General features: G+C 40.0%; 1 protein-coding gene and 1 non-coding gene across 4 annotated transcripts; one reads left to right on the top strand and one right to left on the bottom strand.

Annotated features, from left to right (window-relative positions):
• The first annotated feature begins 344 nt into the window (after nucleotides 1-344).
• On the top strand, nucleotides 345-417 carry TRNAM-CAU (transfer RNA methionine (anticodon CAU)). Its single transcript has one exon. It is a non-coding gene; the product is annotated as a tRNA-Met (tRNA).
• A 1,064-nt stretch (nucleotides 418-1,481) lies between these two features.
• Nucleotides 1,482-26,351, bottom strand: TBC1D31 (TBC1 domain family member 31). Of its 3 annotated transcripts, none has more exons than XM_086741220.1 (22): nucleotides 26,267-26,351; nucleotides 24,269-24,415; nucleotides 22,476-22,591; nucleotides 20,439-20,617; nucleotides 17,550-17,701; nucleotides 16,961-17,120; nucleotides 16,524-16,724; nucleotides 15,147-15,323; nucleotides 14,130-14,209; nucleotides 13,882-14,028; nucleotides 13,480-13,613; nucleotides 12,352-12,485; nucleotides 11,588-11,767; nucleotides 10,350-10,582; nucleotides 9,590-9,742; nucleotides 8,288-8,423; nucleotides 7,262-7,354; nucleotides 5,362-5,502; nucleotides 4,136-4,330; nucleotides 3,548-3,710; nucleotides 2,556-2,672; nucleotides 1,482-1,870 (listed from the first exon to the last, which is right to left on the bottom strand). In XM_086741220.1, the coding sequence occupies exons 1-22, from the start codon at nucleotides 26,341-26,343 to the stop codon at nucleotides 1,725-1,727; spliced, it is 3,261 nt and encodes a 1,086-aa protein (XP_086597346.1). In that variant the 5' UTR covers nucleotides 26,344-26,351; the 3' UTR covers nucleotides 1,482-1,724. The 3 variants fall into 3 exon arrangements, with proteins under 3 accessions (XP_086597346.1, XP_086597347.1, XP_086597348.1); XM_086741221.1 differs by having other exon boundaries at nucleotides 3,560-3,710; XM_086741222.1 differs by lacking the exon at nucleotides 13,882-14,028.
• Nucleotides 26,352-26,453: the final 102 nt, after the last annotated feature.

Genomic DNA, 26,453 nt, shown 5'->3' with positions numbered 1-26,453 from the left:
CAAGATCCCACACCGTCACCATCGGGACCCACACGGTCGCCCTGGCGCTCTGCAGTCACCACAAAGCCCCACACTCTCACCGCAGGGCCCCACTCAAGTCACTGTGGGGTCCCAGACGTTCACTCCGAGGCCTCACGCGGTCACCACGGGGCCCTCCGGCACGGAGCCCGCTAGAGCAGCCGGAGGAAGGGCCGTGTTGTGCCGTGCCGTGCCGTGCCGCCTCTCCGGCCTCTTGTCCTCCCGCGCCCGGCGCGGGCCGAGACAGCCGCGAGCCCTCAGCAGCCCTTTCGAGGCAGGGCCGAGGGCCAGCGTCGAGAGCCAGCCCGGCAAAGTATCACGCAGCCGCCTCGTTAGCGCAGTAGGTAGCGCGTCAGTCTCATAATCTGAAGGTCGTGAGTTCGATCCTCACACGGGGCAAAGGCGGGCGTTTCTTTTTCTTTCTTTCCCCGCGCGAGGGGAGCGGCGGGACGAGCCTCCCCCCGCCGAGGCCCGCACAGCTCCCCCAAGGGCGGGTCCCGCGCTTTTAGCTGCGACAAACCAATCCAAAACTGCTCTCTGACCCCCTGAGCTATACCGTTGCTGTTGTGATTTACAAAGCTGCAGTTCGAGAGCAAGTGCCTGTGTCTCCTGGTTGCAGGCTCAGGGAAATACTTTCTGCAACGTGTGTTGTTCAAAAATGCACTTTGGCAGACTGTTTCCTCTAGTCCGGCTGTCTGCAATCCCGTTTCAGCATCTGGAAATGGGGAAATGGGTCCCGCTTCTGTGGTGGGCGCAGGCAGGGAGCATGACAGGGCACTGGCTCCTGCCTGCTGGAAACACCCTGGCTTGTGCACATTTACACCTGTAACGTTTTCCTGAATGTGTGTGCACATATAGCTCAAGATGCTAGCCGAAAAATTGGTGGGTTTTGTCTTTATCTTTAAATATGGAAATAATCACATGTAAACTCCAAGACATCAAATAAGCCAGTTTTCTCATCTGCTCCTTCTGCCTCCCAGAGATGGCCTTTGCCTGTTGTGTTTTTCTCCCTTTGAAAACGAAGACGACGCCTTTTCCCTGGACTCTGTTGAGGGCTGGGATGAGATTTCCATGGATCCCGGTCGCTACTCACGTGACTGTTTCTGGTTCTAGACACAGAGGATGCTAACGTGATAGCCAGTGAAAATTAGCCTAGCAGCACAGAAATCATTGTTTTTATTTAGATCCTCTGTCTCCTCTCTTTATCATGAAAGGTACCTGCTAATATGTATAACAACTATATGTATCTCCAGCAACAGAGGTTCCACAGCCTCTCTGAGCCTTCTTTTCAGTGTTTGACTCTCAATGGAAAGGATTTTTTTCTCTAATTGCAAATTTTCTTGCTCCAACTTGTAGAATCCACCTGCGCATCACTGACAAAACCAACAATTTAACAGTGGTTTGTTTCTTCAAGTCATGGCATCCACCAGAACAAATAACATATACAAATACTGCAAGTGTAATAACTTAATGGTAAAAAGTGAGTTTATTTTAGAAGTAAAAACAGCATTATAGTTACTAAGAAAAAAACGAGCCGATTACAAACAACACACATTTTTCTAGCTAGCATATTATTTTTATATAAAAATATTTCCAAAGGCCTTTATAATAAACAATCTATACTCAGTCCTTAATCACACTATACATATTTAGGGCTTCACAGATTAATAATTTGAAAGTACAGCTGAAGTCAAGAGCAAACCATCTCAAGGTGTCCACTTTGTAGCTGGGAAACAAGCTGGAGGACGTCTAGTTCGCGCCTGTGAGGTAAGCTTTTGTCTGAGCCGTCTGACTTCTGCCATCAGTTCCCGCTCTTGGCATGCCAGTTCTTCTCGCCTTCTGTCTAAAGACACTTAAGTGCAAGGAACTCGGACTTAATATTGCAGCTAATGGTTTTCCATAAATACTATGAATGTTTATTGGAAAACAGATACCTCTGGCACAGAAATGCTATGTTTTATTAGTACCAGCATTAGTACGTGAGACAGCCCTAAGAGCTGTAAAAGCCAGTTCTTTGAAAGTGGTGCCTGTGTTTTGTTACAAAAAGGTCAGGTGCTGATAGGTTGCTATGGCAGGTCCACAGAGATGTGTTTCCAATTGTCTACAGAGCTTTGATTATAACATGGTATGATTTTAAAATGTGATTTCACTGGCCAGAGGAAATGATTACAGACTAATTCTGGACTATAACTCCCAGTAAGATTTTGATGAAAGAGTTCTACATCTTCTCAACATCCCCAAATCATACATAACTATGAAGACAGAGAAAGCACAGGTAAAATGATCGGGTCAGAAGGGGATTAAACTAGGCTGAGGTTCAATACGACGATTCTTACGATGTGACACATCTCCTACCTGTGCTGCCTCTGGTAGTGAAGACATTTTTTCAGGTGTGAAACAGAATACAACAATAAACTGGTTTACTATCCACTAAACACCTACACAACTAATAATGACTCAATCGCACCATGAGGTGTTCCAGTAATGCTTCTGAAATTAAACATGAAAAAAAGGAGAGTCCTAACTTAGAAACTTACTGTGTGATGACAATTCTGATGCAGACAAGTCATTCAGACAGACGTTTCCAGACCTTGGCACCCGCTGGAGTTCTACCCCTCTCTCTGTATGTCTGGCATTTAAATCACGCGGTCTCTCTGTGGGAAATAGAGAGAAGAATTATTTATAAATTAAGTGTGTTTACATTTCCAGTGTGTTTTTCGAGCTTGTGGTGAAACAGTTTTTCTCCAGGAAGCAAAACTGGAACAATCACTCACTCCAGCTAATGGCAAGTATAATTTGCTCAGAAGTAAAGTCAATGTTTCTACTCTATGGGTCAATGCTATGCATCACTTCATTTCGCTGTAAGAAACTACAGCTCCACATGTGCTGTTTCTTCCCATATAATTAATCTTCTGACAGATGGGCCAGTAAGATCATATGGAATATGTCTACTCATACTTGCAGTTTTAGGAGGAGACATCCATTTTAATAATTTGCAGTTGCAAATTAATCTGTATTAAAAATATTAGGGAAATAAGGGCAAAGTCTGAAAAAGGTTGCCCAAAGCAATATTAATCTTAATACTAATCACTAATCTCGTGTGAGCTTTGCAGAGATGGAAGAATAGGAGAAATATTTGCAAAAACACACAAAGGCAGCATTTGAGAAGGATATACTAGCCAATTCTGGAAGCACACAAACATTTTTTCCTGTGAACTTGGCAAAGTCACTTGTTGGCAGTGAGTTTGCTGGTTTTTTACATTATTTGGATTTCTAAGAAATGCAATTTTATGATCGGCTTAAGCTGACCTAAACCTGTGCTCCTACCAAAACTATCATTTATATTGCTGCATCTGACAGATATCAAATTGAGATTCCTTTCCTGATCTATCGGTTTAATGAAAGAATAGTGCCTGAAAGTACTTATGTAAAGGAGTTAAGCTTAAGCTTATCCCTAATATTGGACACTTTGTTTTTATTCAGTTGCTGAATGCTTCATGCCAACGTCCACACAGGAGAACTGCATTACCTATATGCTCACCAAAACAGCCATCTTCTCTTTGCAGCTTTTCAGCCAATTCTAATGCATCATTGATTCTGTCTTCTAGAAACTGCTTCCTATGCTCATCTGCAGCAGCAGCAGCTTCCTGCTCTTCTTCCAGTTGAGCTTTTTTCTGTGTAACTTCTTCCCACTGTGCAGCAGAGATATTAAATGTGACCTCAATAGAAGTGTTGCAAGGAAGAAGCAACAAGTAAAACCATCTGGATTATTACAGAATAAAATCACCCTTAAATCAAAATAGATGTTATTAAGCTAAATGAATGTTTCTTTTTGAAGAATTTCTCATTCAAACACCTGAAGAAAGGTAAAAGTCTTGGATTGGAGAAAAAAAAATAATTAGAGGAACTTACAGAATTAGGAATATGCTTTTCTAAGCCTAAAATATCCTCACCAATTTGCTCTAGTGCTTCCAGGAACTTCCAGTCAGAACAGCAAAAGGAGATTCCTAACAAAATATTTCTCCAATACGTTTCAGTTTTATGCTCTACCATGTTATGGGCAAAAGACAGTTTCATTTGTGGCAGTCCCATCTAGAAAAATAAATAACACAAATACCTTTTTTTCTTCTGCTTCCCTTATGGCCTTCATCAGCTCAGCTTCTTTCACCCTGTTGTCATGCAGGAGCTTGGCTATCTCTTCACAACGCTTCTCGCGGTCCTGATCATCACGCCTCAGTTTATGCAACACTTGCAACCTCCAGTCAGTGTCGATGCGTTTCTGCTCTGCTTTGGCTAAATTTTCTTCAGACACCTATTAAAACATCTTTCTTACTAGGAATCCATTTACTCTATTTCAAGTACACAGCCTTACATACAGGTAAGTTAAGATGAACTGAAGTGTTCTCCCGTATCACTGTTAGATGCCCCTGCTGAGAGACTGCTCTTTCAGTGTCACTCCTCCATTCATTACAGCAGGCTGTCTCATCTATCAGAGCTTTCTTCTGCTGCTTCTTCATCCTTCTTATTCTTTGCCTTACTGAGGGCCTCATTTTGTTTTGTTTTGTCTTTTTTAAAAAATCTTTTGGAAGGAGGCATTAACCCTCCCCATAATTTTAGGGATTTTGCTTTCTTAGCATGGATTTAATACAGTTTACAGGTGCAATTAACAAAAGATTGATGCCTGGATGCCAATACTTCCACCCACATCCATCTGCTTCCAAAAATCAAAGGCTGTTTACAAAAATTCAGACCCATATGTTTATTTATAGACAAAATATAAATGCAGATGCCAAGCATATGGGCAGTGGGTTAGCTGCAACTATTTTTCCAACTGTGCAGTTACGTGTTCTGAGCTTGAAAATCTGAACAATTTCTAATGTCAAGCTACACACATTCATTACTGTGATCTAAGAGACACCTTCTCCAGCTGAATTTCCTGCCAAGTAATACCAACTGAACGTTCCTTTGAGGCTTACTTTTGTTTTATTATGGTTACAAATAAAACATGTTCCTTAACAGAAGGATGACTAATTCTGAAAAGCACTTTTGATTCTTACATGCCTTCTAAGTTCTGAGAAGAAAGCTAATATTCATGGCAGGCCCAGAGAATTTCAGTATTATATAGCTGTTTCAACACTTCGGTCAGATTTTTGAAAACCTCAAAACTTTAAACATACCGTCATAATCTATTAATATAGGTATCCAGAAATTAGGTTTCTTTAGAAAGTAATTTCATATTAACTTCAACTAGCTAATCGCAATTAAAATACTATTAACTAGTCCTACTTGTACTAGTTAGCATACTAACTCCCCAAAATACATGTTAAGATACAATCATCTTACTATCTGAGCTTTCTGTTTTTCTTCTCTATCTATTTCCATCAATCGCTGAACAAGATGATCTTCCAGATCCAGCTTTCTCTGACGGGCATGCACCTCTTCTTTCATTTCCTTTGTAACTGCCTCTTGATCTTTGCTTAGATGCTGCCAAACACACAAACATAAATTATTTTTGCTAAGCTACTAACCCACATTTGTAATTCTGTGTCTTTAACATTTAAATTAAATGCATTAAAATTTCATTAAACTAGTATTTGACTATATACACAAATCTCATCCCACCTACATATCTTAACTGTCCAAGAAAGTGATAGTCCCTGTTGTTTTATCGACTTGGAATTATGCTAAGCCTGAGCCATCACAGTGGTCTCGCAGGTTGATACTAATGTAACTCCATTCCCTGGATTCCAGTGGAGCATAAAAGCAGAATTCCAACTTAAATGAATTAGATTCATAATGAAAATATTCTACACTGTTATGGCACATTTCAGCCAAAACCTCAAAATACTTCACAAATGTAAGTCATATTTCATGGTACAGAGACTTGTAATAAATACATCTGCACCTTGAATGCAGAGATGATTTGCCGAAGTAGTACGAATCAGCAGTAGATCTAGAGATAGAACTTTTAACTCTCACCATCTTTTCTTCACATTCATCAGGGCACATCTACACAGTTTTCTGGAGAAGACATAACCCCTTTCCAGGCCTGTAGGAATCTATTGAGCTGTGTCAGCAGGGTACTGAAGCAAAGTTAACATACACGGCCTTCTAAGCTTGAATATAGCCCCTCCCTGAGAGCAGTAAAACAGTCTGTTCAGGGCACAGGCAGGGAAAGCCTGTCTACACAAACTCTTGTAGGCAGACATATATCCTCAGTTAGTTAAGTAATTGCTGCCTTTTGAACCTAAAGAGGATGATCACTGTAGAATTAGTTCCCTTAAACAGCTGACTTTACATGTGCTGGATGGAACACAAATGAGCCTAGCCTGCTTTGCATTATGTAGCCACAACTCAGCTGGCTGTGTACTTAATAAATGCTAAAAGAAATTTTGCCCAGTTATGCTCGGCATGGGTTATAAAAAGTCTATGGTCAAAAGCTTTAAAAAGCCAAATATAAGCAGACACATGCTTCAAAGTAAGGGTTAGCTATCTGGAAGTCCACTTCTGTGTGCATTCCATTGGATCTGCAGGTATGCAAGACAGGCACATGTAGCTGTGATTTATAAACACTATTTCTAACCAAAACAGACATTACTAAAGCTTTCCACAGACATTACTAAAGCCTTCCACTGGCAGCCTTACTTTTCAATCATTAATTATTTAAAATAATTAACTCCTATTTAACTTTAAACAGTATTATTGATTAAAACTCTTTATTACTGAATAATGATATTTCTGAACTATAAGTCAGTCATTTGAGAAAGGAGTTGCACATTGCCCATGAACCATCCATGCTTTTTTTGCCTAATGATGCTGTTGGCAATCAGACACTTTTTTCATCAGCTGTATCATTCTGCTATAATGTTCTCTCCAGAAAATGTAGATATATCTGGATAACACCGATGAAAAGGTGGGAGTTTCTGGGATGAGGAACATACTGTTGTAGATTTATTTCTCATTTACATGTTCCTCGCTTCTCTCAACCAGCTGAGCACACAGCTAAACCCTGCAGCAACCAAATGATACCTCTGCACAGGAGAAGAATAAAATGAGGATATTTTCTCCCAGAAAATGAGATAACAGTGAGTTCTACCCTCAACAGAGGGTTTACTCTAAAAAAAAAAATAATAAAGGCCCCCTTTTCCCCCACAAAGTCTGCTTTAATGAATGCAACTGAATCTGAGAAATGCAAAGGAACAACCACTAAATATCAACATCTGTATAGTTCCCTAATAATTACCTGTTCAAAAAGCTGTCTTTGTGATTCAAGTTCCATCCGTCGTACTTCTACGTCTTGAACAGTAGCAGCTGTTTCCTGCTCTCTCAGGGATGCCTTGAGGAGAAGAGAAACACATGAAAATACAGTAAAGGAGAAATAATTCTTCCTTAAATAAACAATATCAAGAAGAATATCTAAAACCCCAAGCCACACCCTACTTCTAAAACTGTAGTTAACTTTCTGTCATACCATGAATAATGGAAAATATTGCATATCAAAAGTACAAGGCAAGGTGGAAAAGAATAGTTTTGCATCCATCCAAGCACATTAGGGAAATGTCAGTCTTGATCTAGCGCTAATAATCTACCAGAGGCAGTTCTGAATCGAATAAGGAGTCTCTAAAGCCACAATCCTGCATAGGACAGGACACAGATAGGGAAGTAGCCACTTTGCACCTGGCAGAACCTGTGCTGAGCTGGAGCTAACGAATCTTAAAATGCCCTGACTGTGGAAACAAACACACAGCTGCACTGCGCTCTGCAAGTGTGGTGCTGAGACATGAAGAACGGCCCTGCAAAGAGTCAATTCATGGCCATGAGGTTCAAAAGCTTCCATTCTCAGCATCTGCATACCACAGTGCTCGAGCTAGTAACACAGGAGCAGTACCAGGCCTGGCCAGAGGCTGCTGTGGAGCCTTTCAGTCAATAGCAGAGTTAATTTGCAATCTGGACATACAGCCCATAGACAGCTGAGAATTCACTAGTCCTTTTTAGGAGCTCGTTACGTTTTTCAAAACTGCCAATATTCAGATGAATGTGGCTTTTCTCAGGAATTCTGCCAGTTAAAGCAAGCCAGTGGAACATAGTAAGTGCCAAATAAAACTGTTAAAATTATGCATTTACCACTTAAAGCAGTACATCTCATGCTAAATACACCTCTGGGCTCACAAATCACAGCACATCAACTGAAATTTTAGTTACACATTTTTTCCTTGTTTATTCTCACTAATAAACCTTCAATAAAAGAATCACTTGAGCAATACTCAGCCTTTCTCGCAATTTCATCATCAAGACGTTTCAGTTCCATTTGACGCTGATCTTGCTGGTATTTCAGAAAATGCCTTCTCGAAGCATCTAGAAATTGTAATTCCTTTACCTTCAGTTCTCTTTTCACAGCAGCTAGTCTTCAAAGCCAAAACAAACAGACACAAGGGAACTTGTATATATGAAAGATCAGTATGAAAGAGCACAAACTTGCACTGCAGTTATCCATTAGCTACTATGAGCTAATCTATAACTTATAAAGTTTAGGACAGTTGCTTTCATTCTCTTAAATTGTCCAGTTTTCATTTCCAAGACAAAATCAAGCTCACAGACATACAGACATCTTCTAATGGCAACATGCCAAATTAATCTTTGAGGTCCTGTGCCCTGTTTCTGTTCTACTTTAATAAGCACTAGTTTACTATTGCAATGATCCAGAACTGGAAAATATTCCTTAGAATAATTGCCGGTGTCCTGGTACCTCTTTCTGCACAAAATTAGTCCTAAGTTTATTTAGAAAATACCAAACTCTTTCATGGATCAATAACACAAACTCAAGAATTAGTTTGCAAAGAAAGGCTCCCTGCCCTCTTTAGAGGAAAAAAACCCAAAACTACTCTGTAGGTTACATAGGTTTAAAAGAAGCGCCTGTAGATATGGCACTTAGGGACATGTTTTAGTGGTGGACTTGGCAGTCTTAGGTTAATGGTTGGATTTGATGATCTTAAGGGTCTTTTCCAACCTAAGGGTTCTCTGATTACTTGTAGTTGATCTGAAAAACTATGGAGATGTTGAATTAATTTTAAACCTTCACAATTGCAAGATGTACAAACTAACAGTTCAGCTTCAGTACTATCGCAACTATTTGCTCAGCAACTGATATTTAAAGTAGTCTTTTTCTAAATCCACTAGAACTACAAGAATGTGTACAGTCACTGATACTGTAAGTGACTCTTATATTTGCAGTGTGAGTCTGCCCGCAGCACAAGTCTGAAGTTTCAGAGTGCAAACAGACAGCACTTGGTTACTTAAGAGCATTCGAAATCTGAAGAGACCAGACAAAAGGCTGGGAGCTGAGACAAAAACGTCAAGTGACTTGGACTCTAATCTGCTGTGTTCCCTTAGGCAAGCCAGTAATACAACCCAGATCACTTCATTTCCACACCAAAATCTGACCCACCAGACCACAGTGTTTTCCCACATTACAATTTATACAAATTAGTGGTTATCTCTCCTTTACTCGGGGTTAAGAATGTAATAGCAGGATACAGTAGCCAGGCCCCTAATGCTTCTTGTATTCTAATACCTCTGTCTCTGTTCTGCCAGCTTCTCTTCTTCTTCCAGTAGCATTTTTCGCCTCTGTTCTTCAGCTTCCCGAAGTAATTCCTGCTTTCGATACCAGGCTTCGTCTTCTGCTTTCTGTTCTTGTGCTTTAGCTTCTATTTCATGTGCTAATTGTCTAAATAGCAAGAGATCACATGTTAATAATTCAAGCCAAGAATCAAGAAATTACTTGATTAATTAGAAACTGATGACTGTACTAGCAAAGAACGACTGAAATGAGACATCATGAAAGAGTACGGCATCCCCTTTATGTACTGATAAAGTACATGCGGAAGTTACAATACTGACTGTTACAGACAACAGGGCATTTCAGATGAGTGCTGATATTTTCCTTCTCACATTCTTAAGAAAAAAATAGTTTCTAAAGGTGCCGTGGCATTGTGGAACCCACTGATTTCAAAGAGCAAGCTAAGAACTCCTGGCCCTTCACAAAGTTGGACACTACAAGGTCAATGGAGGTTTAGGCTCTGACTTACAAGCTGTCAAGTTTGAAGATTTGTGTCCCAATATTTTCTGCAAATTAACAAACATCTTTTGTTTAAGATTACCAATTTAACTTTAAAATGCGTCAAATAAAATAACTTTTAGCAGCTATTTAAAGTAATCTTCTTGAGTTTTCTTAATTGTCTCTCTTCTCAAGCATACAGATTACAAAAGAAAAAGACAATTATGTCCACCTGTCCCTCCCAGTCTGATACTGTCTTCTACTTTCCCATTAATACCTCTCTCGTAAGTATTCAATTTCATCCTGTCTGATCCTCTCTCGTTCCTGAGTTTGATAATCCACAATGAACTTGGGATATTTATTAAACACAGGGTACTGTCCTTTTGTAAGTGGTATGAAGTCATCAAGCATACGCTGTGGATGGATATCTAGCGGTGTAGCCTCCATAAGATGATAAGCTTCCTTAATCACAACATTAATGTCCAGGTTGTTACGGTGATGAAAGAAATACTGTAAGAGACATGCTTCCATTTACATTCTACAAAAGATTAAGCAAGTTTTTAATATATCTCTTTGGGAATTAGTAGATAAATTAGCAAGATCTGTATTCCAAAAGTTGATTTTAAAAGATATTATTAAGTTAGCCCGACCAATAATCACCAGCTCAAATCACTTAACCCAAATCTCTTCAGGTTGTAAAAATACACTCTGGTTCTTTTCCTTCTTTTCAAAGGACAGTTGCGTAAGGGATCTGGAAAGCTAGATGTAAATTCAGAGTGCCCAACTGCCTTCATGGACACTCCTATCACTGGATAAACCTCCCTTGACTTCTGATGTTCGAGCATGAAACTTGGAAGTTCCTCTTCTTGAAGGACTGTTTTTCCTGTCAAAGATCTTATTCACCAAGAAAATCTTTAAATTGGTTATTATTAAATGTAGCAATAATGTTGTCTGTTTGACGTCTATCAAACTGACTGCTCACAAGCACATTTTCAAGGTGGAACCTTTTGTTTTCCTACAGAGATGTTTTCACATGAAAAAACCTCCTCCTCCCACGTAAGGCTAAACATAAGGAAACATTTGCATTTAGCTTCAGAGAATGTCAAAAAATGCTGCCTAATTTTGCAGATATGAAAGCAAAATAATGAAACAACATGACAGAATGACTGTGTCTTGTCTCCACAGGCATAAGTCCATATTAGATCCCCAAAAAGAGGCAGAATTATTTCATGGTTGATGAACTATTGAGATTTCCAAAATGGCTTTTAGTGGCATTAGAAATCTTATGAAAGCTTTTAAAGCTCTCATTGCATTAAACTGCATGAAATTGCTCAATATTTTACTCATTTATTGTATATTTGTCAGGTACTAGATGATGTGGTTCATAAACACGTAATGATAAATTAATGTGGAAACAAAACACCTTCTTCTAACCTCCATGACAACAGACACAATGTTTTATACATCTCTGTAGGTACACTTTCATGTGGCTGACTTAAATATGAAGATGTTTACCTCAAAGTCCCCTGTTTGTTTACAGAGAAGCAAGGGAGCTCTGGAACATATAATATAGGCAACAACAGTCATTAGAAAGTATGAAGGATGGTTGGAGAAGATATTGTCAAAGACTTTCAGCCATTCTTCTCTTGTTAGAACCTCAGAGAACAGTGTTTCTAGAAGAGGCCAAGCATAAACCTACATTATTTGGGAAAATGGACAAAATAATCTGTTAGTACAGTTTTACCATTCCTTTTAGAGAAATAATATGATTTTTTCTTGCCTTATACCAAGAATCTATTGATTTATGAAAGAAACATAAACCAAACCAGATATATAGTTTTATCACCTACTATAAACATTCAAAATTAATATTGGGTCATTATAAATAAATTTCTTATTTCACTGGATGCCTAAATCTTCTGTTTAGATTTGTGAAGCTAAAATGACCCCTAATGATAAATAAAGATTACAAAATTAATTCATCACACCTATGTCCACTTATATAAAAAAAAAGTACATTTATCATTTGATAAGCAGATTTTCAAGCAATGTGGGCTTGAAAGCAAAGGACTTCTCAGAACTACAGTAGCACATGTGAGATACATGATCACGGAAAAGGAAAAGCTTCAGGAAAGCAATGACATATTCTTTACACTCCTGTATCATTCACTGTTATTTAATGAAAACTCCCTCAAAAAGATTTATTTCAAAATAAAAGACTAGTGCACTATCATTCACTGCAGTGACATGTTATATACAGAAGTTGTCTAGAATATTACCTGTGAAGTCACATTGTATTTTATTAAATGCTGAAGTAGTTCTTTGTCATGATGTGCCAAAACATTTTCCATCATACTAAGGATATTAACTGGAGGATTGGGAAAATACTCAAACCAGTGCTGACAAAAATTAACTGAAAGAGAAAAAAAAAAAGTCCAAGACAATCCACTGCAATCCAGAGTGACAGAGTCTTTACAACCTTAAGGTTTGGTTATAAAGGCTTAAGAGGAAGTTTTAGGCAACAAAACCTATTTAAGATATTCCCATCTCTCCTCTTTCCTAGCATTTATTCCTAAACCATTCCCACCATACACTGCTCCTCCAGCTGCACTGGCATGAGTGTTTGTGTCAGTATACTCTGAACCAGACTGGGGAACTAATCTGGCTCAAAAGTAAAATGAAAAAAAGTCTGTGTGCTGTGAGACTATGTGGTTGGAGGCAGATGGGAATACTGAAATCGGTATTTGTCTCATGAAACTACAGCCTGGATCAAGTAATTTTTAACATACTAAGAATAATTTCCATAAACTTGGATACTTATTCACTAATAGCATGTGTTTGCAAAGTGGGTATGTATGCTTGGCAGCACATATCTTCTGTAGACTTAGCAGCAGCTGCAACAACTAATTTAAGCGTAAAGCACTTTAATTTAGAATGTGTCTTCAGAACACAGCCATAGCCAGGTTTTAGCCAAATGTCTCATTTTGGGTTACCACATGCTTAGGACAACTAAACACAGTAAAACTTTAAAAGAGATCATTTCCTTTTGACTGGGAGTGGGGTGGGTGTGTGTGGGTTCCTTTTCCCATGTCTCAGAGATTTTAGTTATTATGATATAATTATGCAAGATACATTTGTTTTTATTGATTAGACTTTACAAATACTGTTAAACTGCTAAATTTTTGCTAGAAACACTGCAAAAGGAAGTTTAGTATCTTGGTTTTATTTACAAATATGTTTTTATTTTAAGCATGCAGTTGCTACATATTAATTCCTGGCAACACCTTTAGAAGACAGCCTGGTGACCTCTTAGGAAATACCTTATTCATTTAATTAGGAAGAGCTCTTTTGCATGGGAAAGCTTAAACATGTTGCAGCATATTTGAGTTTTTAAAATCACTGCTTACCTACTACTGTAGCAACAACTTCAAAGCAGATCAGCTGGTTGTTCTGGAATAATTTTACAAATGGGAATGCTAGCAAAGGAATGTAAGGTGTCTCAGCAAAGATAGCAGACCAGTGAGCTAGAGCTGATAAGGTCCTATATGCAAAGGCAAACAAAGCTGTAGAAAACATCGATCCAAAATCAAACACAAATATAACATGTCTTTTAGAACCACAACATAAAGATTGTAAATGTCAAGATAGATGCAGGATTAAACGAGTTCTAAAAACAAAACTGCATAAAGGCACTCCTATTTCATTTTAGAATTTTCCTTGCAGCTGATTCCAGCTATTGGACACATTTTAGAGCGCTACATAAAAATAAAAATCTATAATATTAAAACAAATATAAATATATATTTTACCTCTGTAAAACTCTCAGCAGTTTCCTACTTTTGATGGGATAATCATTCTGAATATTCACAAATGCACTGTGGGTACCCTTATCTAGCAGCCTACTGAATGCTAAGTGGTTTTCAGGAAGTTGTAATAAGGAACGCCAAACAAACATCCTGCAATTGAAATGCAGACTTAGTCAAGCAACTTCTCTTTCATAGGCCAGTAAACGCAAGCAATTTTATTTTGTTCAAGCATGAACATGCACACAACATACCTGTACTTTGCTGGATATTCTCCAAATCCTTTCAATAAGGCCTGCAGACGTTTCTTGTTTAATCCTCCTGGCAATTCGTTCTACAAAATAGAGAATCAATAATAAATATAAGTATTTCCCCGTCATAATCTCTTGCACTCTAATTGATGATAGTACCTAAATACTGAAGTTCCTAACATAATATTAAAAAAAAATACAATGTGTACTGTTCTCTGTTACATAATCCTTGGCATTTTAATGAGAAAAAAGATAATTCCAAAGGTCATTAGCTACTGAACTCAAAGAACAGCTGCCATTGATCTCAGTCAGAAGCAAATCAGACCCTAACTGACTAAACTATATATAATCAAATTATGGATATGGCCAAACCATAAAGAATATTGACAAAGGGAACAGATCACATTATGATGAATGTTACAGGAAGATATATGTTACATATAGATATAGAATCATAGAATAGTTTGAGTTGGAAGGGACCTTCAAAGGTCACCCAGTCCAAGGCCCCTGCAAGGAGCAGGGACATCTCCAACGAATATGTGTGTATATATGTGTGTGTATACATATGAGAATATACACACATATGAGATGCAACGTAAAGACAGAGAGAGAAGATGACACAGGCATGACAGAAGGGAAATAAATGCAACAGTAATGCATCTTCTAAATAATTAATAAAAAATAAAATGGCTTCTAGGTAGACATTTTAGAGGTGCCAGTTTGCTAGCAGGGAAGGAGATCAGTTCTAGCAAATACCCAAACGTGTCACAAGTTGCTTGAACAACTTCAGAGGTACCCCAAGCTGACTGGAGGCAGCTCTGGCTGTATCATATAATACTGGAGTATGGTCTAAACAGAGAGAGGAAATGGTACTAAAACTTCCTCAATCCCTTCTCTGCTCAAACATCCAAGTGAATTAGTACCTGAACTTATTCTTTAAAGTAAGTGGCTAAATATTTTTTTGCAATGAAATTTAAATGCTGCAGACTGGAGAAGAAAATATTTGCAACTTCTTCCTACCTCTTTATTTTCAAGTGATGTGTTCACTTGCAGTTTTAGCAATCTGGTTTGAATTTTGCTTCCTTTAGATTTCAAAGGCTGGTCTGACCTTCCTGATGTCACTCTCATAGTCGGTTTATTTGCCTCTGATGTGCACTTGGACCAATCTTCTACTACTTTGAACATGGGTGGTGGAGGCTAATATCAAGTGAAAATAGCTCGGTTAACATCTTGTAAAACTGTTTAAATAACACTGTAATTTGATGTTTACTCAATTTTATATGCCATATTTTTGAGCGTAATGGCCATAGCAAGAAGAATAGAGACACATTTGTACCATAAATCAATTTATATGGACTGTATACTCCTGAAGAAGTACACCAGTGAATAAAACTGCTGTAATAAACTAGAAAGACTGTGAGAAGGTTTATTTAACTTCCAAACGAACTCAAACATCACGTTATTTCCTTGTTTAGCAAACACTAAAATATAATTGGGACAGTATAAATGTGTATCATGTACTGCTCAGATTATTTACTTTAGTGTGTTTCTCAATGTTACTCAAATATTTTGCATTTCTATAGTACCAGCTAAAAGGAATACAAAAGACCATTACAAACTTTAATTAGTCTTCAGTGTCATGGAGGTAATAATTCAATACTGGAGATTGGGAAAGGCAGTAACAAAGTGGATATCCCAGTTCATGTCCAACCAGCAGCAAAAGTGCAAATGGAATGCATGTGTGACATCTTTACACATCCTTCCTCAGCTCCAACTCCATCATTATCTGAAGCTGGTTACTGTTTACTTCAAAGACATGATGATTAAAGATACATGGAATTCTGGATTTAGAAACCTGACTCTCATTAATAAATTACTTTAATAAAAAAACCCCTGGTATTTAGAATGTTTGTTATTTAGGAAGGATTAGGAGTATGATTGTGCCATAATGATGGATGCTGGTATTCAATCACACAGTAAGAAGAACAAAATCACAGTGACAAAAACACCATTCACGCCCGCAGTTTAAGACAGCAGCAGTTGCAAAATATTTCCGATAGGAAATGGAACAGAAGCAGCACAAATATGCTATTTCCATCTCCCTCAAAACGTCATTACAAAGATAAACTGGAGCATTTTCCAGAAATCGCTGTAGAAAGAAATACCATCTCCCCCTCCTCCTAACACCAGAAACACAGTGATACATATACTTCAAAAATATCATATTACCTGATGGACTGGAGTAACTATGAAGGGAACCCTACAAACCACTTTTTCTTTATTTGTACTGTTAAATATGGCACTCCAACACATGTCTGCAAACTACAGCTGATAGAAAACCTATGTAGACAAGTATCAACTTTAATGTGACTGGTTTAAAAATGTAAAACACTCTACCTTATTTACATCTTGAGTCAAAGCTTGGACACTGTATAAATTAAGGCTACCATTTTCCATTACTGATGCAATATACCGTCCATTTGGGCTAATCACTGCTGTACTAATTCCCTCTTCGTGACTCCCAATGTCAAAAAGAAGTTTGCACGTTTCTATATTGATAAACCTCATAATATTATCTTGACTTAACACTCCAAGGATCTGTAAGTTAAAAGGATTCATCAATTAATTTTGTCAATGCAAAACAAAGAGGAATACTCAATTCAGCAATGACATTTCATTAAGCTAAAGGACCAGCTGAGCAAATATTTAGCACAGTAACTTTCCTTTTATACGGTATGGGCCCATAACCCCACTGTCTCCCCAAAGCCCTCAAAGTGTATGTGTTGAATCAACTAATCAAATACTTCAGTCTTAAGCTTTGTAAAAAATCTGACCTGATTGGAGCCCCCATCAAAACTGTCAGGGAGGAATTCTAGATGACGGACAGCTCGTACTTTTGCAGGCATCTGGATTATTCGTATCAGCTGCTTTGATTCTAAACACCATAAGTGAAGATGATTTGATTTTCCAGCAGCTACAAAAATCCGGCCATCTCTGGATCACAGATGAGGCAAAGTTTCCATCAGAATACTACAATTTAAGTTAGCATTTGCTAAAAAGAGAGAGATTGTACATTTCCTTCTGTGCCCTCAAATCACTTTAGAATCTGTCATTATTCCTGTCATACTCTCCTGAAAGAAAAAAGTAGCTCCTAAATAATAAAATTTGCTTTTGCAAAGGATAGTTTAAACCTTATTTTAGTGGTCATTAAAAATCAGCTTAGTTTATTTCAACTGCTATGGGACTGTAATAAAAACTGCTATTGATCCTGGCTGATCCTGGCTCCTCTGGTCACAGCAGAGTTCAAAAGCTTATCATAGTATATAGCTCAATACTGTCATAAAACATTACAAATAAAGAAAATCTGTTTTAAAAATACAACTTTTGTAGTCTGCCTTCTGAATGTTTAAAATAGCAATTTACCTCGTAACTGCAAAGACCTTATAAAGTAATACAGAACCTTCAACAGGAGTTGGCAACTGGTATTTACAGTGAAGAGTATCAAATTCCCATGCAAAAACAGAATTATCTTTGAAACAGCTGAGGATGGTGTTACTCAATGGAAGGAAAAAAACCTAGAAGAATACAGAAAAGAAAAAAAAACTGAATATGTGGTCAAGGAAGTACCCTTTAAATTGGATCAAAGTGCATGGCAGAAAAAAATACCGCAAGAAACTGTGAACAGTATGGCTGTCACTATAACTGCGTAACACAGCTGCAATGCAAGGCTTAGATCCCACAGGCAGCGAGTCCCCTTCGCCCGCTACGGCCTAGGCAGGCCTGCTCTCCCTTGCACTGGATCAGAGCTTGTTGTACCCTTTGCTAAGTCAGTTTAACTCACTGAAATGACACAAACCTTTCTCTGTGTTATTTTTACGACTGTTAAACCATCTTGTGGAGGCTTCTGATAAGGGCCAGAGAGGATGTAATATAAATGGTGGGAACATGAACTCAGGAGCAGGAGGGGATGGAAGACATTAGGCAGAACTGCTCATTCAGCAACTGCTTGTTGCACCTTCTATAAACTGGTTTCAGCATTCAGATAGTACCAAGGGCATGAAAATGCACTCTGTGATGTATTTATAGAATCATAGAACGGTTTGGGTTGGAAGGGACCTTCAAAGGTCATCTAGTCCAACCCCCCTGCAAGGAGCAGGGACATCCCCAACTCGATCAGGTTGCTCAGAGCCTCATCCAGCCTGGCCTTGAACGTTTCCAGGGATGGGGCTTCCATGACCTCTCTGGGCAACCTGTTCCAGTGTTCTACAACCCTCAGTGTAAAAAATTTTTTCCTAATATCTAATCTAAATCTACCCCCCTCTATTTTAAAACCATTACTCCTTGTCCTATCACAACAGGCCCTACTGAGCAGCCTCTCCCCATCTTTCTTGTAGGCCCCCTTGAGGTACTGGAAGACTGCTATCAGGTCTCCCCAGAACCTTCTCTTCTCCAGGCTGAACAGCCCCAACTCTCTCAGCCTGTCCTCATACGAGAGGTGCTCCAGCCCTTTTATCATCTTTGTGGCCCTTAAACTCCTTAGTTTTACGTACAACTATTAAAATGAAAAAATATTGTAGAAAGTTTAGCAGCGTATTCTCCAACTATGAAATGCAGCTTTTACTGTGAAGATGAATGAAGATAAAACCAAAAAGCCTGTAAACGCATTTTTTTCAATTATTCTGAACATGTTTATTGTTTATGTGTAATCTCTTTCAATAAGAAAAAGTGGGATTGTTTACATTTTTGGATGTCGTCAGATACATTCCTGCTTAATGACAAATTATGCGCTTAGATCAGAAGTTCCATTCTGGCAGCAGCACATGCAGCTTCAGCAAATTCCCTGCACCTGTAATTTTGACACTACTATGTGTGACACTACTGTGGTGGCTCAGACAGCAAGAAAGAATCCAGCTTTGGACAATGAGTGTCAGGGCTGCGATCTAATAATAAATCTGATCTTTAATAAAGCACTCATCTGTATGTCTTAAATCATGGCATGGGAGTAAGTATCATTATCTCTATTCTAAAGACAGGAAAATGAAACACAGAGAAATTTGGTTATTTGAATAATGTCCTATCAGAAATGGTACAACTAAAAGTGCAGGCTCTTGATTCTCAAATAGTGATTCATTCATTCAACCATAGCCACTATTGTTTGGATTTAAAGGTTGTTTCCATACTGTAACATCCTGATCCTACCAAATTCTAAGAGCCATTTATCAATCAGAAGCCCCTACACGTAGCCTATCTGAAGAAAGTCACTGAGCAGTAGAAAAATCTTGTCCACTAAAGAAATGCAGCTGTCATTGGAGGGAAGACATAATTATTTTAGCAACATGGGCTACACAACAGTTTTAATAAAACAAACAAACAAAAATTTATGCATGATCTTCCACAGTAATTGCTAGTTGACTATTTCAGGCCGACAAAATTTCTGCCTGACCTAGTGAAGATACTCAAATTAATAGCCTTGTTCTCTGCAAAATCAGCACGGCTTTTTAGTGGCCAGCCTGACGAGAACTTTGGTTTGAAGTGGTGTTTGTAAGACTATTCACTGCAGGGCAGCACGTGTGTAAGCAACGCTCAGGCACCGCGTCAGTACCTTCTGTAGTACTTATGCCAAAGTCTGACATTTGGTGGCGCAGGCAGACCCGTTTAAAGCATCGTAACGCTAAGGAAAGCCTATTTGAACCACTCCCTGGCACAAACATGTCATCCTTCTCATCTCTTCTCTTGTTCCAGTGTGTCTGTGCAGCAAACCAAAGCAAAGGAACCACGAGTCTGAAAAGCAGCAGTTTCTTTTTGCTGAATTACTTTTCAGCATTGTTTGTTCCCACGTGCGGTACCTAGCACGCATAGCAAGAAGAGCAGCTTTGGAATACGCAGCTGAATGGGGTAGGTGGTGGCGACTGTTTGAAGCCCAAACTGTTTTTTTTAACAACACCCTTAAATCCCAGTATCATTCAGGTTGGAATCAATCTCTGGAGATCCTCTGAGCCCACCCTCAGGTCAAAGCAGGGTCAATCTAGAAGATGGCTCCAACTTCCAGGATAAATTGTGTTAGTCAAAGTCATATCCAACCAAGTTCTGAGTATCTCTAAAGACAGAAGATCCTTAAATGTTCCCAGCAGACCTCAAAGCCATGATACCAGTGGACTGGGTGATGTGATAGGATGACAGTTAAGGAGAAATGCCCGAAGAACATAGAAAAGATTCAGTGGCGTTTTAAAAAATAAAGTACTGTAATTTTAACGTGGTGTAACTCCTACTGAGGTATGCTTGTTCACCCTTTAGCAATTGCTCTTTACTCACCTTCTGTATACCCACAGACTGACGAACATTCAGCTTTCTTTTTCTTTGAAAGGTGTCCAAGTCCCACAGTTGTGCTGTATCAGCGGATGTAGTGATGGCATACCTGCCCGAGCCATGGACAGAGATGGAAGACACCGAAGAATCATGTCCCCTCATCCAACTAACTAGCTCCTTGGTTTCTGCAGGAGTTGATTAAAAAGAAAGAGAAGGATAAGAAATCCATACAAAGTGAAACAACTACTACTTTACTCTTTATTGCTAATACTATGCTATAAAAGAGATTTTTAAGCATACCTAGCATATGACCATTTACCATCGCAGCCCAACACTCAAGAAACAAAGGTATCAGCCTTCATGTAATTATTATACCTTAGAGAAATATAACCATCTCCTCATCTCCGAATAACAGATTTCATTCTCAATTCTACACAGAAAGCCAGCCTGCACAGGCTTGTTTAATTTAGCCTAAGAATCAATCTGAAAAAATCATGAACACTGTGGTCAGGTGAGTTCAGCATGCCTTGTAGGCAGATTATCCCATGTGAACACCCAGAGTAAACTCTAGAAGTTGATACTGAACGTTCTAGTTAGAATTCTCCACTTGTTTTGACTTGTGGACAATATGTATGAATGATTATGCAGCTATTTACAGGTGCAAGCAAGCAAGGTTTAATGACAACGGGCTATGACTACAGAAAGGCACAGTCAGAAAGGAACACCTCATTAACTCTTTTAGAGTCCCAAGCATTTTTATGCTGTGCATTGCATACTAAGGAAATGGTTCCTCTGACTACATTGTGTCCCACTTGTGACTGCATGACCACTAATCTTCCCTCAGCAACCAAACTGTATTTGTGGCAATTACACTATTTACGTTGGGTAGTTTGCCTGACAGCCCATGGGGCGGTTCCAGCTGACCTTCTGCTGTGGCATCAAAGATGGGAAATGGCTATAAAGCAGCTCATAAAGCCTAACAGTCAAACTTTCTGCCGTGCTTAGAGAAAACTGAGTGGGAGGGTGACATGGGATTACAGAGTATGGCTTTTAAAGCAGGGGATGGAGCCCACCAACCAATTATTATCTAATACACCTCTAATGATAGTTCAGCCAATACTGACTTATGTGAATTACATTTATATTTTAATAAATTCTTCAGTATGACTTGGCATCTGGAAACAGCACCATATAAACATGCAGGACTCTGTGGAATAATTAAGAAGATTTCTCTCAGTGCACCTAAAATCTAAGTTTGGTTTTACTGTGATTGAAAGGAGGAGAAAAAGCACAGAGATTTCACACCTTAACTCTGAGTCTTCCTCTACTTTCGGAAACAGTGTGTTACACCACAGTCTTCACTGATAATGTCAAATTCAAACCCTGAAATTGAAGAAGACTGATTCCTACAGCTTTTTATAAAGATTTCAATCCAGGTGATATGAGACACTTCAGCTGCACTTTTTGATAGGTTAAGATTAATTTATAAAGAATTAATAATCAATGCCTCTCATTATTTAAACTTCTAATTAAGACAGAGACACACAGCTGGTCTGTACATTTTAGATACTGCTTTTGAACACGGATACAGATCCACATACTCAAAAGTACTGCCAGTTCTTTCAGTGCATATTGTCACTTTGTTCAAATATTTTACTGTAAATACAGTTAATAACCGGTTCAGTTGCAAACTAACACACTGTCAACTGATTGTGGTTTGATTTTACATACAGCACCCCATTCTAAGCAAACATATACAGAACTGCTTTAACATGCATAATTACGATCCTGCGCTACGCTTCAGTTAAACAGATGCCTGCATGACTTAGTGGGAACAAGAACCTTTGACAAAGCAAAGGGCTGATTTACCCACAGGACTATAACCCACACGGGCCCAGACTTTTCTTTTTTTGGAAGAACAGATGGCATGAAATATGTAAGATGAGTTTCATCAAAAAACTTTTTTTAAATGTTGAGATTGAAACTAAAATTACACAGGTTTTCATAACAATCCAGATAGTAAGCCTTTAAATGTCTCCTTACCTGTATCAAAGCACTTAATGGAATAATCTGCCAAAGCCACCAGGAATTCTGTCTTTCTACGAAGATTAAACGCCAAAGCAGTGCAAGCCTGCATTGTTCGCTGAACAAGGTTGAATCTATTTAAAAATATATGTTCTCATTGTGTTAGGAAATTTTGCTTCATAATAACAAGTGAAGTAATAACTTAATCAGTTTCAATATATTTCACTGAGAGAAAAAAATATATTAGCTCAAAAAAGGGAGCAAATAAATAATATCTAATTATAATAAATCTAAAAGATTGATCAATGTATTTCTGCAAAACAATATTAGGTCTAGTTTATTGTAACTCATGGCTCATATTATTAATTGATCGGTACTGTCCAAAGAATAACTGCTTGTGGTAGCATTTAATGACATAAGTTCTATGAAATTGCTGTTTGTTCAGTTTAGAGTTACAAACTTCTGATCTTTTGGAGCAGCTAAACTAATTGTCGTAGTTCAGCCCCGATCGGGACTACGCAGTCTCTCTCTCACTCCCCCCACCCTCCAAGAGAAAAGGGGGAGATGATATAAGAAAAATGACTTGAGGTTTGAGATAAGGACAGGGAGAAAATCCTTAAAGTTACCGTTACGGGCAAAACAGACTCGACTTGGGGAAAAGTATTAATTTATTACTAAAATTAGCAGGAGAATGACACAAGGAACAAGATAACCTCCCCCCACCCCTCCCTCTTCCCGGGTTTAACATTATCTCTACTACCTTCCCCCCCACAGAGCGGCACAGAGGGGAAGAGGGAATGGGGGTCGCGGTCAGTTCATCATGCGTTGTTTTACGCCGCTACTTCATCACTGGGGGAAGAACTCCTCGCATTCCTCCTCTGCTCCAGCGTGAGGTCCCTCCCACAGGCCACAGTCCTTCGTGAAACTGCTCTGGCGTGGGTCATCTCTTCCACGGGGTGCAGTCCCTCTAGAACAGCTGCCCCAGCGGGTCCTCCACGGGCCACAGCCTCCTTCAGGCCTCCACCTGCTCCGGCGTGGGGTCCTCCACAGGCTGCAGGTGAATCTCTGCCCCTCCGTGGACCTCCATGGGCTGCAGGGGGACAACCTGCTCCACCATGGTCTTCACCACAGGCTGCAGCGGAATCTTGGCCAGAGGCTGCATTACTCCTCCCCCTCCTTCTTCACTGACCTTGGCTTCTGCAGCCGTTCCTCACAACAGGCTGGCAGATGCCTCTCAGGATCCTTTTTACATCTTGTTCACTTCTCATCTCCTCTCCACTTCTTGCAGCCAGGCCAGGCCGAGTCGGGCCCAGTCAGCTGCCCCGTGGGAGGCCAGAGGGTGAGGCCTGCAAGGTCCACAAGGCTCGCGCCTCCCCCTCTCTGCCCCCCGCTCAGCTGCTTCACATCTTCTTCACTCTTTTTTTTTTTTTCCTGTTTTCCCCTTCTTAAATACGATATTGCAGAGGCGTTATCACGGGACATTCTGCTACCAATAGGCTCGGCCTTGGCCAGCAGCGGGTCCGCCCTAGGCCCAGCTGAGTCCACTGAACAAAGAGGAGCAACTTCTAGCAGCTTCTTACAGAAGCTACCACCTTAGCGCCCCCCCCCCCAAACAAAACCAGAACACTAATAAAATAATATTTAGGTGGCCTATATGTGACACTGGCTTGTGGTTTCAGCTCTGAGAAAACCACTATCTATTTCCACATTCATGGAAAACTGAGGCTTAAAACCAGACCTGTGGCATGCAGTCCAAGCAAGTCCCATACCCTTGAGTGTTACAGATGTCAAGACAATTAAAATACTCTTACCTGTTTCCATTCAAGTCAAAAACGTATATATTCCCTTGGTGGTCTCCAGCAAGTAGAGAATCTCCTGAGCTGTCAAAAGCCACATTCAGAAAACGTATTGTCTTTGAATGGTATCCTTTGACACTACGAATTATGTTTACTATAACGCTGTGAAGAAAGCAAGCAGAACAAGCATGCTTAGAATAATTTTACTATCACGTATTTCTCCAAGATCTGTGTTAAGATTAAAATGTTCCTGGCTTATGGTTTTACGATTCTAACCATTCATAGTGTTCTATGAAAAAACCTCCCAGGAAAACCACGTATTTCTCATATAAAAAATGTACTAAACAAAGGAAGCCATCCACTATGTTGGAAGGTAGTTAGGAGACATGTAAAGCAGACTGGGGAAATCCACCATTCATGGTCTTTTTATGAGGCTCCTGGTTACCTGATTTTCATGTATATTATTAATGAGTAACACTAACATATATGCTTATGTATCATCTACCCAGATATCTGAAAGCCTCGTTCAGCACTCAGCAAGGAACCTGGCTCTTCATTATCACTGTAAAGAACCACACTAGAACACTGAGAAGCTATGAATTACTGTAAGAAACCATTCGGATTAGATGTGGAGGGAAATAAATTTTAAGACTCTTTCCAGAGTCTTCAAAAGCATGAAGAAAGCCATTTTAATAATCATTCATCTGAGATATTATGAACAGAAGTTGCTGTTTTTTTCACATTCTATCCTTGTACAGTGCTGTCAGCATGCAGAACAGAAGCCCATGTGCAGACTAAGCCGTTAAGAGGAAGGTTTTTCCCGGAAGCAGGACTTTAAGATTTGGGAGATTCGCTACCCCTGGATTTTTTTTGCTAACACTGACAAACTAGTTATTTTCTGTCATCTCTTGGACGTAAATTCAGAGTCAAACTAAGTATGTAAAACCGTACAGGATATTGGACAGCCTGATTAAAGTCTGCAGGGCACTTGCAGAATACTGTGACCATGGCTGTATGACACACTGATAGCTACATCAGTTTCCAAGAGTGCAGAATATGCAACCTAGCACTTGCATGCAAGGGTTGGTCTATGTTATAAAGTGTGAGTGAATACCAAAAGAAAGGCCATGCGGCCATGGTACGGGCTAGAGACAAAACTAATCATACCTCATTCTGTTAAGCCTGTTCTTTTTTGGCAATAAAAGGCAGGGGCCATAAAAATGAAAGATGTTAAGCTATTTTAAGTTACAATTAAAATTTAGTAATGTTTGGGTCTTTCATGTTGTAAAAAAAAAAAAACCCAGAAGTGAAGTATGACTTCTGATTCCAAAAACATCCTGAAATGTGAGTTCTTATCAGTGCAGTTACAGCATCTCCCAGGATTTCCTCAACACTGCTCTCTGCCTTTCAAAAGATCCGTTGCTACTAAACTAACCCAGGAGAATACAGTTAGGAGTTCATGGAGCTGTACCCGGATTCCCCAGGTCAAAAACCATACAGGTATCCCAAAGCAGCGTTCATGCTGCTGCTCTTCAGTCTGGGCCAGACAATATTTTCCCAGTATTTAGCATTCTAACTAAACTCTCATGGGAATTCCCCCATGGTATTTCGGTCAATGCAATTAAAACAAAAAAAAAGCTAAATTGGGAGAGTTGTCCAGGCCCTCGCCCAGCCAAGCTGTGAGCATCTCCGACCATGGAGGTTTCACAGCCTCCCTGGGGTCCGGCTCCACCTTCAAACGGGAACATTATTCCGCGTTATCTAACCGGGTATGCCCGGGCTGTACCTCCAGCCCGCAGACGCCCAGGTGGGCTCCGGCTGGCACTGCTCCCTCCCTGCCTGCCCACTCCCTCAGCCTCTCCTCCGCGGCACAGGGCCAGAGCCCGGGACGGCCACGGCTACCGTCGGCCCGGCCCTGAGCCGCGCCTGCCAGCTGAGGCGGCTGCCAGCTGAGGCGGCAGCGCTGTGCAGGGTCCGCCCCGCCGCCGCCTCCTGCCCCGCGGCGGCCGTTACCCCCGCCGTGTCGCCGGACTGGGCTTGCGGTGCCAGATGGGGCCTTGCTGTCGGCTGCCCACGTCGAGGCTCTCCATCTTCTGCCCACCGCCGCTCCCGCGCTCGCCACCTCCCCTCAGGGCTCCTCCAACGGCCGTCGCGGCGGGGGATGCCGCACGCGTGGTACGGCCCGCTCCCGCTTCACCGA

This window comes from Chlamydotis macqueenii, chromosome 2, assembly GCF_036417535.1.
Source record: "Chlamydotis macqueenii isolate bChlMac1 chromosome 2, bChlMac1.mat, whole genome shotgun sequence".
In the NCBI taxonomy this organism is placed as follows: Eukaryota; Metazoa; Chordata; class Aves; order Otidiformes; family Otididae; genus Chlamydotis; species Chlamydotis macqueenii.
Note: the sequence above shows the minus strand (reverse complement) of the source record. Positions and strands in the feature narration are given on the sequence as shown.